A 17,839-nucleotide genomic window follows, 5' to 3' on the forward strand; every position below is an offset into this window, starting at 1 on the left:
CTTTTGTTGCATACTTACATATTGCTTATGTATTGTCTATTGTTTGGCTTGTGCATAGAGATGCCGTCGTATGTCGTGTACAAGGGTAAGGTTTCCGGAGTCTACGATGACTGGGAGGAGTGTCAGCGGTAATAGTTACAAAGGGTACACCACTAGGGCGGAGGCCGAATCTAGATACGCCCGCTATCTAGCGGGAGAGAGGAGGGAGCGTTGGAGGAACCGGATGAAGACCAGTTTGATCGCGATGATGCTCATCGTGATGACCACAGCTCTCTTCTATGTGATGGTAGTTTAGATGATCGATATCGACTTGTAATGTGAAGACAAACTCGATACTCGCGGTCTTGAGACTTGTAATGTTTTATCTTTGTTCGGTCTTTTGAATTCGGAGACTAATATGATGAATTGTATTCGGAGACTAATTTTCTATTGTATTCGATGAATCTGATGTTGCTGTGTGCTGCTATCTATATTCTGTCTAATAATATATTTTATATTATGTCTAATAATATATTTTGTAACCTGCGCAAAAATCAGAAAAGGAAAAAAAACCAAATATTCATACTAATGGCGCATCACCACCAGGTGCGCCATTAGTATGCCAAAGGATACTAATGGCGCATCAACAGAGAATGCGCCATTAGTATGACAAAGCCATGCTTACGTATGGCCCCCCGGGAGGCACACTAATGACGCATTAGTTGGTGCGCCATTAGTATACCAAATACTAATGGCGCATTAGTTGGTGTGCCATTAGTAAGATATACTAGTGGCGTGCTACTAATGGCGCACTGGTAATGCGCCATTAGTAGGCAAAACCAGTGCGCCATTAGTAGGCCTTTTCCTAGTAGTGTGGGGCCTGAATAATAAGTGGGCCTGTCAATATCAAATGATGGGGCCCGGTTTACATGTCCGTCGAATTCGACAGGAATGCATGAAGCTGATAAATTTTCAACCTCAACTGGCCCCAATTGAAAAAAAGAGACATATGTGCAACTTAATACTCCAGATCTAATAAATATGTGGCATTTTACATAGGTACAGGTTTTGGACCAGCTAGTATGGTTGGAAGAGGAAGTCCCACGTAACTATAGGTGCAAATATCCCGCAAAAAAAAACAATAGGTGCAAATAGAAATGGCAAAAATATGTGTTGCACCAGCAACGAACTGCAGCTCTCGTGGTAGCATTTGTTTTTTCAAAGTTGTACATTTTATTTGCTTCTCGTGGTACCATTTTCAAAAACACATGAATAAGACATGCACGTAAATGGCTTTTTATTATGTTTTAGTAAGGACAAGGGAAGAATCCTTGCACAAACACACGGCAAGACCTGCAAGAACTAGACGATATTGGCAAAAAAGAAACAGTGTCTGGCATCGAGCTGTGCTATACTATTTTAGTGGAATAAAAACACATGATAGCTTAGCATAATACTTATCTATCTAACGAAGTTTTCTATATTTCAGTGACCCTCAGTGTCTGTCATGGTTGAAGGCACCGGCAAGAAGTGTGGTAGAAATAGAATAGTATAAAGAATGTTGCTATCAATTCATTCAGTTCTTTGAACCTGTTCTGCAATATTTTTATCATCGGTGTAATCCTGTCTCCGTCTGTCTTTCCCAAGGGCATGCTCAATGAGACACAATATATATACGTCCGACCTAGTATTATAACAATCCATTTGAGACGTTACGGACCAGTGCCCTGTCTGAACTCATCAATGATTTGCCGTGGAGAACATGCAACAAGTTGGTGCTCATGACTGAACTAGCAGAAGCACTATATAAAGTCGACCCTGCAGCTGTCTAACCACACAGCACAATCAATCGAGGGAAACAAACCAGTACTGTAGCAGCAAAAAGAAGAAGTAGACGAGCGTTAGAGTTCCGCGCTGTTCAGTAGGTAAGATGGCCACTGCAAGAGCTCTAGCCACCATGGCAGTTTTCCTCCTGGTGGCCCTCTCCACCTCCCACATCGCGTCCTCGCTCCGCCCAGGTCTCGGTGTGTGCCGTGCAAGTGGCTACCTTCCAGGAAAGTCAGGCAACTGTGAGAAGAGCAACGACCCCGACTGCTGCGAGGATGGCAAGAGATACCCGCAGTACCACTGCTCGCCGCCGGTCACCGCGACCACCAAGGCCGTCTTGATGCTCAACAGCTTCGAGAAGGGCAAGGACGGCGGCGGTCCGTCCGAGTGTGACAACGCCTACCATAGCGACAAGGAGATGGTAGTCGCGCTCTCCACCGGCTGGTTCAAGAACATGGCCCGTTGCGGGCATCGCATCAAGATCACCGCCAATGGCAAGTCTGTGTATGCCAAGGTGGTGGATGAGTGCGACTCCGTCTATGGCTGCGACGAAGACCACAACTACGAGCCCCCGTGTGCCAACAACATCGTTGACGCATCTCCTGCGGTGTGGAATGCCTTGGGGCTTGACCAGAACGTCGGCATGGAGGGCATCACCTGGTCGGATGAGTGAGTTTCCAAAATAAAGGTGAGCGCAGGTTGTTGATACCACTTATCGGTCCAGTGTCATGTATATAATTTTCGTTCTTATAGGGAAGTCCAGTGTACACATATCATATACTTGGGAGGTTTATTAGATTCTGTATATGATTTCATGAATTTATAAAATAAAAAGTGCCACCTATGGTTTAGCACGGATGACAAGTTCATGTTTGCTCTTCGATCATGCATATAATAAATAGTGAGCAGCATGGTGCATAGAGAATGTGAAACATACGAGAGAGGCACCTGAGAAAGCTACACACTCATTTTCAAGGGTAGCTAAACAAGTATAACAAAATGGTAACAAACTACATCATTCACATTTGCACTGAGTGTCCAGGGGGCAGCTAAAAATACAGTGAACTTCGTAGAAACTATTTTGTTGAATTACACAGACCATTCTCTTGCGCGGTTGCATCTAAAGTGCAGCATGTTTGCAGCAAGTGGCAGCATATGAAGAGTGACAATGCTGCAAGCTGCAAGTATAACTCCCATAACAATTTACTCAAGTCAAGCATTAAGCAAGCAATCAACAAAATGGAGCATCTTAATCAAGGGCCATGCAAAAGCAGGAGGAATAATCCGTGCGTGTTGACGCTTATTGTTTCAGTAAATCAACTAACTATGTAATACAGATGATTGCATGATTCCATAATGTGTTACAAGCACTCAACTCATGCATGGTTCTGGATGGATGTAACTGTAAATGGTGGTTTCTATTCCAAAATTTGATAACCCCAAATCCGTAATCAGTTCCAGCCATTTTTCTTCACGCAATGTAGTTTATAAAGTTATGAGGAAATGTTGCTATCTGTTTGAAGAGTATGCTGCCCGAGATAATTCTCGCCATAAGCAAGCACTTTCTTTCCATGGTGCATGATTACTAATAATGATTTGGTGGCATACAAGCGTTATCATACTACAAAGAAGAAAAAGGAAAGGATGGTTTTGTGTTTTTGATGTCAAGCTTGATATGCACAATTCATATGACCAGGTGGAGTGGAATTTCTTGAGAAGTATTACTTTTAAGCTGGGTTTTGACTCCAAGTGGGTGGACCTCATTGTTGAATGCGTCTCACCCATTAAATATCAGCTCCAGTTGAATTAATGGTCCAGTACCTGATATGTTCTCTCCCACTTGGGGCCTCCGTCAGGGTGGCCCGTTATCACCATAAGTATTCCCATTCCATGGTAACGTGCTTTTGAGATTATTTAATCATGAGGAGGATTTACGGAATAATCTAGGAGTTTAATCGAAAGTTTGTAGAGGCACCCGTTGTTTGAAATATAATATTTGCAGAGGAATCCTTTATATTGATGGGAACATACAATACTAATGCAAAAGATGGAGGGATGAACCACCAATGGAAGGGGCCCACCTGGCCAGTTGAAATGAGGGGTCGTTCCCGTTGTTCCGGTACAGATGAAGGCGACGTTGGCAGGATCCATTCCATCTATTGGCATAGACGTCGTCGACGCCCATATGATCAAGCGATTTTCCTTGTCTTCCATCAGCGACTCACACTGCTTAGATCTTTCTCATTGTTCATATCAACTTTGGGTCCTATCAAGAAGAAGCACAAACACCAGGAAAGCGTAAGACAAGGCATTTACTACTACAATCAAGACACCAAAGTGATCATGATATGAGATCCATGGCATGCCATAGTGTTATTTGAAATTGATCTAATGCAACATAACAAAAGCTATTTGAATTATTTCAAATGCACTAGTTATAGCATTTCCAACAACTCGAATAAGTATTAAAAGGCCAATTTAAGTTATTTACCCGAATCAGGTTTAAAGTACATGTTTTCACACATGAATGCAAATGAAATGCACATATATGCGATATTTTTAAACATTTTGTATACTATTTGCATAAATCTGAATTCATATCAATTTCTTATGATTTTTCAAGTTTAAATGCTTTTTTGGAATTTTTAAAAGTATTTCTGAACTCAAAACATCCCAAAAAACTGTTGGCACACACAAGGACCTAGCGACGATGTATGCCAAGTGGATCCATGTGCCGATGTTTACCCAGTCAACTAAGACTATCAAACTAGAAGCGGGGCACACATGGCAGTGTCTTCGCTATATTTTAACCGATGGATTAAATAGGGATCCCACTTATCATAGGGCAATATGGATAGAGGGTTAACCTTAATAGGGGACTAGTCTAAGCTAATGGCCGGGCTGACCCGATAGTGGCACTGCCTGCGTTTGGATGTCGGTGACCACACTACATAATGGCGACACACCGAGAGGACACGACAATGGCGGAGGGCAACTATGTGTGCTCTAGCTGGTTTGCAAGAGCGAGGCTGAGGCTAGAGCAGGTGGGGCGTGAATATGGGGTCCCTGTGACCAAATTTTTTTTTTTTGAAAGGGAGGTTGAAATCGCCAGCCTTTACATCATCGTGAGGCACACAATCATTTTAGTAAAGTTGACAAAAGTCATCAACAAGGGGAATATAAAACATAGGCAATGACGGAAGAACCTTTATAAGAAATGAATGCAACACCTATGACGGCGTCTACTTCTTCCGCAATATCACCTTTGAGAACGAATACACCTCCTTGCGCCGCCATAGTCTGTCCGGTCCCAACTTACCAGGGCGTGGCTTTCCATCCTGCAAGCCGAGACCAACCACTGAAGGCTAGCAAACAACCATTAGAAGACACCTTCAACAAGACAACGATGCAAGTGTGATGGCAATGAGCCCAATATATAAAAGGTAGAACAAAAATTTTCACCATAGACATGAAGTAGTGCTTCAGTCACAAACTTGATGATAGATCTTCTATAAACAACGTCACGCTAGCCATGTAGAAGTGACCCTAGCAGATGCGTGGGATGTAATCCCACATAAGATCATCACGGTAGCCAGGGGGGGCATTCTTGTCGTGGTACAAATCTAGCCGCTGTCAGTCCACACTGACATGAACCGGCCAGCATCATACATTACATTCCCAGGGTTGTTACCGCGGCGTCCTCTATGTCAATAGAGGCATAGCCGATGGGAAATCCTTGGTGCACCCCAGTCCCATCAGCAAAGTCTAGCCCAGAGATTCAGATTCCCATCAAAGGTGGACGCACAGCTGCGGGACGCTAGATGTGCCATGCATTAGGTTGTAGCCTTCGCTACCACGTCATCATTTTCTGCTCGTGACCATCATGCCCCTACAGCCGCATGCCGCGCCATCCAGCCAGCTGCTTGCAACCGACACATGTGCCCATCGTGAAGTAGAGAACCGCGGAGGCCGCCGAGACAGCCAACACCACCACTAGATAGCTTGCGGCCTCGTGAAGGACACCCCATAAACTCATATCACCGCATCATGCCACCAGGAGTGCTTCGAGCAACCGCTATGATGCCGTTGTGAGTTCGCACCCACGGGAGCACTATCCTGAGGACTTGGGACCATCAATCTTCATATTGCTTGTGTTGAGCGCCACTAGCCGCCATCTCTTGGGCGAGTAGGACGCCGATGAGGCAGCACCAAGCATGCAATTGTTGCTGCTACGCCGCCACAATCACGCAGACCGGGCCCATGCCACTCGTGTCACTTGCGGCAACATCTTAACACGCCGATGCACGCACAACCTTAGCTACTTATCCGTGGCTCGGAAGACAAGGCGAAGAGAGGATCTCGTGAGGTGGAGGCCGGCGTTGGTGCCATGGCCAACATACAGAGGAAAGGCTCAAGGTTGCGGCCAGAATCACCGTGCAGGTAAATCCGGGTCGGGCGATTTGCCTGGGGCCTCATTCATGAATAATTAGTGGGCCTGTCATGTCACATGATGGTCACGGTTTACATGTCCGTCGAATTCGACACGAATTCATCAAGTTGATAAATTTTCAGCCTCAACTGGCCCCAAGGGGAAAAAAGATGTCTCGCGTAACTTAATACTCCTGACATAATGAATATGAAAAAGTATTAAAATCAACCGGCTAATCTATCACAGACGTAAACCACTCAGCACATGTCCCTGGCCCATCCACCGCTTCCCCTCCAGCGCCACGACCTTATCTCTTCGCGTCATCTCTCCTCCACACATTTCCTTCCCCATCTCTGTTTGCCCTCGCTCGAGACAGGAGCTCCCATGTCATCTGTTGAGTGGACCGGGGGCTACGCCGCGCGTACCTAGGGTTCATTCGCCGGCTGTGTTGGCCGGCTGCCCTAGAGAATCTTTTTCCCGATCCTTTGATCCGGGTTTTCTCTCTCTCGCCGATCGTTTTGATCGACGTCTACTCTTTGGTTTTCTGATCTAAGATCGGTTTGCATCGTCTGCCACCGCCCGTCGACCTTTTCGCGCCTCTACTTCGACATCTGTTGCAACTACACCGGCCTCATCTTCAACTATGCGGCCAGATGCCACACACGGTGTCCCAAGGGACGTCCATATACGCACTTCCATCTGTTGTCCATTTCTGTCGGTCGTCGTCTCCTGATCTGATTGGGATCCTTCCATCAACCCCACCTCCATCCACCCGGATCAGTTGCTGCTTGGCGTCCAGGCTTCATGTTGGACGGCCGGCCGCTCGCGCAGTGGTGCGTTGGTCTGCTAACCATCACGCACACCAACTGCTGCCTCCTGTGAATCAAAGCATCCGCATGCACTTCATGTACTGGAGTACAAAGCCCAAGCTAGCTTCACATATGTGCGCCATCGATATAGGCTTGTCATCATCACCAGGCGATCCGGTACATCATCATCGACATCGCGCGTGTCCGGATTCATCACCCGTTCGCCCGTGATCCATCTCATCCACGACGTGCAACTGACCTGGCTAGTTGCTTGCGCGCGTCTCCGCAGGTCTCGTGGAGATCGTCCCGAGTATCGCGCGCCTCTCTGCCGAACGAGCATCGGGCTGCCGCTGCATCGTCCCGTCGGGCCGCAGCGTCGCTGCCCCGTGGTTCTCCTCACGGCTGCATCGACTCGTGCATCGCCGCTGCATCGCCTCTTCGGATCGTAGTGCCGCAATACGCGGTCCCCGCCGCCGCTCCGAGGCCGTCCCCGCGGCTGCACCGATTCGCGAACCGCCGTTGCGTCGCCTCTTCGGGCCGCGGCGTCGTGGCCCGCGGTCCCCACCGTCGCCTCGACCCGCCTGCCGCCGCTGCGTCGCCCCTTAGGGCCGTAGCGCCGCGGCCCGCGGTCCACTCTGCCATCACCGTGCGTCGACCTTCCGTGGTATGCGCCGCGCCATCTCCCTTGGCGCGGGAACGCCACCATCTGCGCCGGTCTTCGTCACGCTGTCAGGGTTCTTCGCCTACTTCGAGCACCGCCGCCGCTGCTCTTCTTTGGCGGCGGCCGCCGCCGCCCGTCCACCCCTTCATCTTCGTCCAAGCACCAACCGTCTCCAGCGTCATCGTCATCTACCCCGACCACTTCGTCTAGTCCGACCACCGTTGGTGACATCGGCCCCGCGCTGATGGACACCGCAATCATCGTCGAGTTCTTCTCTGCTGGCCCCTCCGATTTCTCCGACATGGCGTACAGCTTGTGCAGGTCCCTCGTCTACGCATGCCCGGTGCCAGCAACACCGATGTGTGCCTTCATCCACGACGTGTCCCCGGGCCTGGCAAGCCTGGTCGGCACTTCGTCAACTTCGTCTTCGTCCGTCTACGCATGCCCGGTGCTGCCAACACCGACGTGTGCCTTTGTCTACGATGTGTCCCCGGGTTTGGCAAACCCGATGCGACGCCTCGTCAACATCGTCTTCTTCCTGGCGCACCACTACTTTGACACCACTGCGCCCATGACTAACTCGGCACCTCCTTGCTCCCGCGGCTCCAAGCGACTTCCTCGACACCGGCTACCCCGACTCGACATCGACCACGGCGTTCTTCGCACGCAACCTCGACCACGGCTACACCACCTATGCTCTCGGCTACTTCGACAAGCACAAAGGGCTGCCGCCTTGCTTGAGCAACCTCGTGGGTTTCCACTCCAGCCACGACTTCCGTGATGCATCGACCGTTATGACTAGGGGGGGGGGGGTGTCCGTCGGCTTGTTTTCAGATTCTTCTCCAGTCTCACCGTCTGCGTCGCTACTATTGTGACTGCGGGGGGATGTTGAGTATATTGATTATTAGGAAAGACAAGATAGACTAGGATTTATTCTGGTTTGTCTTGTGCTCCAAGTAGATCATTGTACTCCTATCTATATATGTCCACGAGACTCAAACAATACAACGAACTATTCCACCAAATCCCTCTCTCCCTTCTAACAGCATCGTCGCTCCGCACCGCTGCTGTGAGCGGCAGCACGCACCACCAGCTGCATCCCTGCCGCAAACGAAGGCGATGAAGACCCGCACGCATTGCCATGGCGCTGCAACCTTGCGCGAGGCGACGCTCTGTTGTGAAGCAACACACACGCGGGAGGCGGATCACTCATTTTTGTGCTGCCGGAGATGTGATACGGGGCTCGTCGGTGACTGTCGGTGCTGCAACGCAACAACGCGTCCACGACCGCGAGCTGCGACGCAACAACTCATCGACGACCGTCGTGCTGCTTCGGAACCGTTGTCGGTGCTGTGATGCAACCTTGGTGTCGCTACTGGCGCTACAATCGCCACCGGCTGTGCTGCAATGGAGCGCTCGCCGGTGCCTCCCCTGTGCTCCGATGCAGCACTCGCGCGATGAGTTTCCCGAGTCCCTGGTGCCTCGTTGCAGCATCGCCGTGGCTCAATGCAGCGTCTTCGGTGGCTCTCGAGGGCAAGCTTGGTGCTGCAATGGCATGGTGCTGCGCGCCGGAGCAGCGGAGCTACACTGCAACACTCCGGCGGGCTGGCGAGCGGAGCTCCAGTGCAACGGAGCATGGTGATGCGCACAGGGCGGCGGAGCTGCGGTGCAACACTCAGGCGGGGCCGCGGAGCTGTAGTAGAACAGGGCATGGTGATGCACGCAAGGTGGCGATCCGCGTGTCCTGTCGATGGTGATGCGGCTGCACGTTGCAGCGTGATGCGTTGACCGGATCCAATGGATGGCGAGCGTTGGGTCCGATGGCCTAGGACCCGAGTGATTTCAGCGGCCAATAAATAAATGAAAAATAAATTATATGTGGCATTTTATATTGGGGCAGATTTTGGACAGGCTAGTATGTTTGGAAGAGGAAGTCCACCGTATCTATAAGGTGAAAATAAAAATGGCAAAAATATGTGTTGCACCAGCAAGGAACTGCACCTCTGGTGGTAGGATTATATATATTATCCCCAAGTTGTACATTTTATTCCTTCTCGTGGTACCATTTTCAAGAACGCATGAATAAGACATGCACGTACCTGGCTCTTTAGCAAGGACAAGGGAAGAAGCCTTGCACTCACCGCGACCACCACGGCCGTCTTGACGCTCAACAGCTTCGAGAAGGGCAAGGATGACGGCGGTCCGTCAGAGTGTGACAACGCCTACTATAGCGACAAGGAGATGGTAGTCGCACTCTCCACTGGCTGGTTCAAGAACATGGCCCGTTGCGGGCACTGCATCAAGATCACCGTCAATGGCAAGTCTGTGTATGCCAAGGTGGTGGACGAGTGTAACTTCATCTATGGCTGCGACGACGACCACAACTACAAGCCGCCTGAAGGAAATATGCCCTAGAGGCAATAATAAAATTATTATTTATTTCCTTATATCATGATAAATGTTTATTATTCATGCTAGAATTGTATTAACCGGAAACATAATACATGTGTGAATACATAGACAAACAAAGTGTCACTAGTATGCCTCTACTTGACTAGCTCACTGATCAAAGATGGTTATGTTTCCTAACCATAGACATGAGTTGTCATTTGATTAACGGGATCACATCATTAGGAGAATGATGTGATTGACTTGACCCATTCTGTTAGCTTAGCACTTGATCGTTTAGTTTGTTGCTATTGCTTTCTTCATGACTTATACATGTTCCTATGACTATGAGATTATGCAACTCCCGTTTACCGGAGGAACACTTTGTGTGCTACCAAACGTCACAACGTAACTGGGTGATTATAAAGGTGCTCTACAGGTGTCTCCGAAGGTACTTGTTGGGTTGGCGTATTTTGAGATTAGGATTTGTCACTCCGATTGTCGGAGAGGTATTCTGGGCCCTCTCGGTAATGCACATCACCTGAGCCTTGCAAGCATTGCAACTAATGAGTTAGTTGCAAGGTGATGTATTACGGAACGAGTAAAGAGACTTGCCGGTAACGAGATTGAACTAGGTATTGAGATGCCGACGATCGAATCTCGGGCAAGTAACATACCGATGACAAAGGGAACAACGTATGTTGTTATGCGGTCTGACCGATAAAGATCTTCATAGAATATGTAGGAGCCAATATGAGCATCCAGGTTCCGCTATTGTTTATTGACCGGACACGTGTCTCGGTCATGTCTACATTGTTCTTGAAACCGTAGGGTTCGCACGCTTAACGTTACCATGACAGTTTCATTATGAGTTTATATGTTTTGATGTACTGAAGTTTGGTCGGAGTCCCAGATGTGATCACGGACATGACGAGGAGTCTCGAAATGGTTGAGACATAAAGATTGATATATTGGAAGCCTATGTTTGGACACCGGAAGTGTTTCGGGTGAAATCGGAATTTTACCGGAGTACCGGGAGGTTACCGGAACCCCCGGTAACCTAATGGGCCTTAATGGGCCTAGTGGAGGAATTAGAGAGGAGGCCAAGGGTCAGCCGCGCACCCCTCCCCCCAAGTCCGAATTGGACAAGGAGGGGGACGGCGCTCCCCTTTTTCCTTTCCCCTCTTTCTCTCCTTCGCTAGTAGAAAAGGGGCAACGGTCCAGGCCGGGTCAGCCCATTAGTCCCGGTTCAGTCTAGAACCGGGACCCATGGGGGCATTGGACCCGGTTCGTGAGCTCAGGGGGCCGGCCGGGCCACGTGGGCCATTGGTCCCGGTTCGTCCGGACCTTTTGGTCCCGGTTGGTGGGACGAACCGGGACCAATGGCCTCGCTCCTGGCCCACCACCATTGGTCCCGGTTGGTGGCATGAATGTTGGGAAACGTTGTAGAAAACAAAAAATTTCCTACGGTTTCACCAAGATCCATCTATGAGTTCATCTAGCAACGAGTGACCGGATTGCATCTACATACCTTTGTAGATCACGCGCGGAAGCGTTCAAAGAACGGGGATGAGGAAGTCGTACTCGACGTGATCCAAATTACCGGAGATCCTAGCGCCGAACGGACGGCACCTCCGTGTTCAACACACGTACGGTCAGCGTGACGTCTCCTCCTTCTTGATCCAGCAAGGGTGGAGGAGAGGTTGATGAAGATCCAGCACCACGACAGCGTGGTGGTGGATGCAGCAGTCACCGCAGCAGGGCTTCGCCGTTCTTCTGCGAGAGGGAGAGGTGTAGCAGGGGAGAGGGAGGTGCCAAGAGTCAAGGTTGCGGCTGCCCCTCCGTCCCCCCCTTTATATAGGCTCCCCTAGGGGGGGGGGGCGCCGGCCCTAGGAGATGGGATCTCTTAGGGGGGGCGGCGGCCAAGGGGTGGAGTGCCCCCCAAGCCAGGTGGGGCGCCCCCCACCCTAGGGTTCCCAACCCTAGGCGCATGGGGTGGGCCAAAGGGGGCGCACCAGCCCACTATGTGCTGGTTCCCCTCCCCACTTCATCTCATGGGGCCCTCCGGGATGGGTGGCCCCACCCGGTGGACCCCCGGGACCCTTCCGGTGGTCCCGGTACAATACCGGTGACCCCCGAAACTCTCCCGATGACCGAAACTGCACTTCCTATATATAATTCTTCACCTTCGGACCATTCCGGAACTCCTCGCGATGTCCGGGATCTCATCCGGGACTCCGAACTACTTTCGGGTTACTGCATATCTCTACAACCCTAGCGTCACCGAACCTTAAGTGTGTAGACCCTACGGTTTCGGGAGACATGTAGACATGTCCGAGAGGGCTCTCCGGTCAATAACCAACAGCGGGATCTGGATACCCATGTTGGCTCCCACATGCTCCTCGATGATCTCATCGGATGAACCACGATGTCGAGGATTCAAGCAACCCTGTATACAATTCCCTTTGTCAATCGGTACGTTACTTGCCCGAGATTCGATCGTCAGTATCTCAATACCTCGTTCAATCTCGTTACCGGCAAGTCACTTTACTCGTACCGTAATGCATGATCCCGTGACCAGACACTTGGTCACTTTGAGCTCATTTTGATGATGCATTACCGAGTGGGCCCAGAGATACCTCTCCGTTATACGGAGTGACAAATCCCAGTCTTGATCCGTGTCAACCCAACAGACACTTTCGGAGATACCCGTAGTATACCTTTATAGTCACCCAGTTATGTTGTGACGTTTGGTACACCCAAAGCACTCCTACGGCATCCGGGAATTACACGATCTCATGGTCTAAGGAAAAGATACTTGACATTGGAAAAACTCTAGCAAACGAACTATACGATCTTGTGCTATGTTTAGGATTGGGTCTTGTCCATCACATCATTCTCCTAATGATGTGATCTCGTTATCAATGACATCCAATGTCCATAGTCAGGAAACCATGACTATATGTTGATCAACGAGCTAGTCAACTAGAGGCTTACTAGGGACATGTTGGTGTCTATGTATTCACACATGTATTACGATTTCTGGACAACACAATTATAGCATGAATAAAAAACAATTATCATGAACAAGGAAATATAATAATAATCCTTTTATTATTGCCTCTAGGGCATATTTCCAACAGTCTCCCACTTGCACTAGAGTCAATAATCTAGTTACATTGTGCTGAATCGAACACCCATGGAATTCTGGTGTTGATCATGTTTTGCTCTAGGGAGAGGTTTAGTCAACGAACCTGCTACATTCAGGTCCGTATGTACTTTACAAATATCTATGTCTCCATCTTGAACATTTTCACGAATGGAGTTGAAGCGACGCTTGATGTGCCTGGTCTTCTTGTGAAACCTGGGCTCCTTGGCACAGAAGAGTTTGATCGGCCCCGACGCATTGGATATGACTCCTAGGTCGGTGATGAACTCCTTCACCCAAATTGCTTCATGCGCTGCCTCCGAGGCTGCCATGTACTCTGCTTCACATGTAGATCCCGCCACGACGCTCTGCTTGCAACTGCACCAGCTTACTGCCCCACCATTCAAAATATACACGTATCCGGTTTGTGACTTAGAGTCATCCAGATCTGTGTCGAAGCTAGCGTCGACGTAACCCTTTACGATGAGCTCTTCGTCACCTCCATAAACGAGAAACATTTCCTTAGTCCTTTTCAGGTACTTCAGGATATTCTTGACCGCTGTCCAGTGTTCCTTGCCGGGATTACTTTGGTACCTACCTACCAAACTTACGGCAAGGTTTACATCAGGTCTGCTACACAACATGGCATACATAATAGACCTTATGGCTGAGGCATAGGGGATGACACTCATCTCTTATATATCTTCTGCCGTGGTCGGACATTGAGCTGAGCTCAATTTCACACCTTGCAAAACAGGCAAGAACCCCTTCTTAGACTGATCCATATTGAACTTCTTCAATATCTTATCAAGGTATGTGCTTTGTGAAAGACCTATGAGGCGTCTTGATCTATCTCTATAGATCTTGATGCCTAATATATAAGCAGCTTCTCCAAGGTCCTTCATTGAAAAACTCTTATTCAAGTAGGCCTTAATGCTGTCCAAAAGCTCTATATCATTTCCCATCAAAAGTATGTCATCTACGTATAATATGAGAAATGCTACAGAGCTCCCACTCACTTTCTTGTAAACGCAGACTTCTCCATAAGTCTGCATAAACCCAAACGCTTTGATCATCTCATCAAAGCGAATGTTCCAACTCCGAGATGCTTGCACCAGCCCATAAATCGAGCGTTGGAGCTTGCACACCTTGTCAGCATTCTTAGGATCGACAAAACCTTCCGGCTGCATCATATACAATTCTTCCTTAAGGAAACCATTAAGGAATGCCGTTTTGACGTCCATTTTCCATATCTCATAATCATAGAATGCGGCAATTGCTAACATGATTCGGACGGACTTTAGCTTCGCTACCGGTGAGAAAGTCTCATCGTAGTCAACCCCTTGAACTTGTCGATAACCCTTAGCGACAAGCCGAGCTTTATAGATGGTCACATTACCATCCGCGTCTGTCTTCTTCTTAAAGATCCATTTATTTTCTATGGCTCGCCGCTCAACGGGCAAGTCAGTTAAAGTCCATACTTTGTTTTCATACATGGATCCTATCTCGGATTTCATGGCTTCCAGCCATTTGTCGGAATCCGGTCCCGCCATCGCTTCTTCATAGTTTGAATGTTCACCGTTTTCTAACAACATGATTTCCAAGACAGGATTGCCGTACCATTCTGGTGCGGAACGTGTCCTTGTGGACCTTCGAATTTCAGTAGGAGCTTGATCAGAAGTATCTTGATCATCATCATTAACTTCCTCTCTAATTGGTGCAGGCACCACAGGAACATTTTCCCGAGTTGCGCCATTTTCCGGTTCAAGAGGTAATACTTCATCAAGTTCTACTTTCCTCCCACTTACTTCTTTCGAGAGAAACTCTTTCTCTAGAAAGGATCCATTCTTGGCAATAAAGATCTTGCCTTCGGATCTGAGGTAGAAGGTATACCCAATAGTTTCTTTAGGGTATCCTATGAAGACGCATTTCTCCGACTTGGGTTCGAGATTTTCAGGTTGAAGTTTCTTGACATAAGCATCGCATCCCCAAACTTTTAGAAACGACAGCTTAGGTTTCTTCCCAAACCATAATTCATACGGTGTCATCTCAACGGATTTCGACGGAGCCCTATTTAAAGTGAATGCGGCAGTCTCTAAAGCATAGCCCCCAAATGATAGCGGTAAATCGGTAAGAGACATCATAGATCGCACCATATCTAATAGAGTGTGATTACGACGTTCGGACACACCATTACGCTGAGGTGTTCCAGGCGGCGTGAGTTGTGAAACTATTCCACATTTTCTTAAGTGTGTGCCAAATTCGTGACTCAAGTATTCTCCTCCACGATCTGATCGCAGGAACGTGATTTTCCTGTCACGTTGATTCTCAATCTCACTCTGAAATTCCTTGAACTTTTCAAAGGTCTCAGACTTGTGTTTCATTAAATAGACATACCCATATCTACTCAAGTCATCAGTGAGGGTGAGAACATAACGATAGCCACCGCGAGCCTCAACACTCATTGGACCGCACACATCAGTATGTATGATTTCCAATAAGTTGGTTGCTCGCTCCATTATTTCCGAGAACGGAGTCTTGGTCATTTTACCCATCAGGCATGGTTCGCACGTGTCAAATGATTCGTAATCAAGAGACTCTAAAAGTCTATCTGCATGGAGCTTCTTCATGCGTTTGACACCTATGTGACCAAGGCGGCAGTGCCACAAGTATGTGGGACTATCGTTATCAACCTTACATCTTTTGGTACTCACACTATGAATATGTGTAGCATTACGCTCGAGATTCATTAAGAATAAACCATTCACCATCGGAGCATGACCATAAAACATATCTCTCATATAAACAGAACAACCATTATTCTCGGATTTAAATGAGTAGCCATCTCGTATTAAACAAGATCCTGATACAATGTTCATGCTCAAACTTAACGCTCCCCCGTCGGTGGTGGGGCGTGCCCGGGCGCACGTTGGAGGCCGTCCTCGAGTACATCGAGGGCGGCAACACGCCGCGCCTCGAGTACCCCGCTCCCCCGTCCTTCTCACGCCGTCGGGTAAGCTCCTGGACCCCGAGGCACATGGAGACCGGGGGGTCCTCCTCCTCATTCGGCGGCTCTCCCTGCCTCCACCTCCGCCCCGTCAAGCCGGAGCCCCAGGGCACGCCTGTCAGCGCACGCACCTGCAGCTCCAGCGTCCGCATCGGCGACAACGCCTCCCCCACCGGCCGCTTCGTCCTCGTCGAGCCCAAACGGGAGCCCGGCCTCCCCTCGGAGTACGAGGAGATAGCCCGGTGCGGCTTCTCCGACGAGGACGCCCTGCGGTGGGCGCGGGACGACTACCTTCGCGATGAGATGGTCCGGCAGCGCCGGGCCCTGGAGGAGATCGCTGCCCGCAAGCGTGGGCGCGAGGACGAGCACGGCATCGTGGTCCTCGACAGCGACGACGACGGCGACGCCCCCGGACCGTCCAACCCGTCGCGCCAACCGGGGGAGGGATGCAGCAGGGACGGCGGAGGCGTAGGCGGGGGCGACGACGACGACGACGATGACGACGGCGGTGACTACACGCGGTTCTACAGCCTCCTCGGCATGTAGAACCGCGTGGGCGGGCGGCGAGGCGGGCGGCGAGGGAGACGGCGGGGGTAGCCCGCGGTAGTTTTTCCCTTTTTTTGTAAAATATGTCTAAATTTGAACGAAGTCGCCGATGTTTGCGTTAAATTTGAGTCGTGTTTGCGCCGTATTTGACTTTTTTAAAAACCCGTGGGGGACCGCGACTGGGGGGCATCACGCCCCCAGTGCGCGGTTTAGCGCCAGTGCGCCCCCAGGGGGCGATTTTTTGCCCCTCCTGAGAGGCCAACGGCTGGAGATGCCCTGAGAGATGAGACACGGAGATGTGAAACTAAAAACGTTAGGGAATAGGAGACGTCAGGAAAGATGGCAAGCGTGCTCAATGAAGAACAGGATGATCCTGAATAAGTGTAAGTAGCACGACCTTGGTGCAATGTTGAGCTAGCACCCCTTGACTAGTACTCATGCGCAGAGCCAGGCCAGCTGCCCCATGACGAGCTCCGTCACGCACCCATGGTTGCCGCTGGGGACACATTGAGAAGAGCGCATGTAGGCTACAGCGTCGTGCTGGTCGAGACTGACGGCACAGTAGGATCGTGCATCATCGCACTGACGGCCCTCAAGCAGCGCCGCATCAGCCATCACAATCACGGGTCCAGGAGACGTATGGCGCTCTGTCAGTCATTGTTGCCGCTCGAGCATCTTATTCTCCAGCGTCACGACTCACCGTCATGTGTGTGTGCGCCAGTGCGTGGTCGTGGTCGAGGTCGTGGTTGCCGGAGACTAAAGGCTGGAGCACGTCGGAAAACGAGTCGAGAGCGTTGAGGAGAGCAAGACACGCTTTGACAATGGGCATCGTATATAGCTCCCGAGCTGGTCTTGATGCACGATGCGATCATGCGAACAGAGTACACACGGAGCATGCTCCGCTACACCTGCACGCCGGCCGGCATGCTAGGGTTAGCATGTCCTTATCAATGGCGTACTACGCCTTTGGCAGTTATCAAGTTACCGATGTTACATGTCCCTTGCAATCCCACGGAGACGAGCCGGCTAGGGCCCGTGACGGCAA

General features: G+C 49.8%; 1 protein-coding gene across 1 annotated transcript; it reads left to right on the plus strand.

The window, feature by feature from the left end:
- The first annotated feature begins 1,859 nt into the window (after positions 1-1,859).
- Positions 1,860-2,479, plus strand: LOC147963243 (putative ripening-related protein 5). Its single transcript, XM_087527209.1, has one exon. The coding sequence runs from the start codon at positions 1,910-1,912 to the stop codon at positions 2,477-2,479; it is 570 nt and encodes a 189-aa protein (XP_087383335.1). The 5' UTR covers positions 1,860-1,909.
- The last annotated feature ends 15,360 nt before the right edge of the window (positions 2,480-17,839 follow it).

The sequence above is a fragment of the Triticum urartu genome, chromosome 6A (genome assembly GCF_056163025.1).
Source record: "Triticum urartu cultivar PI428250 chromosome 6A, HENAU_Tu73, whole genome shotgun sequence".
Classification (NCBI taxonomy): domain Eukaryota; kingdom Viridiplantae; phylum Streptophyta; class Magnoliopsida; order Poales; family Poaceae; genus Triticum; species Triticum urartu.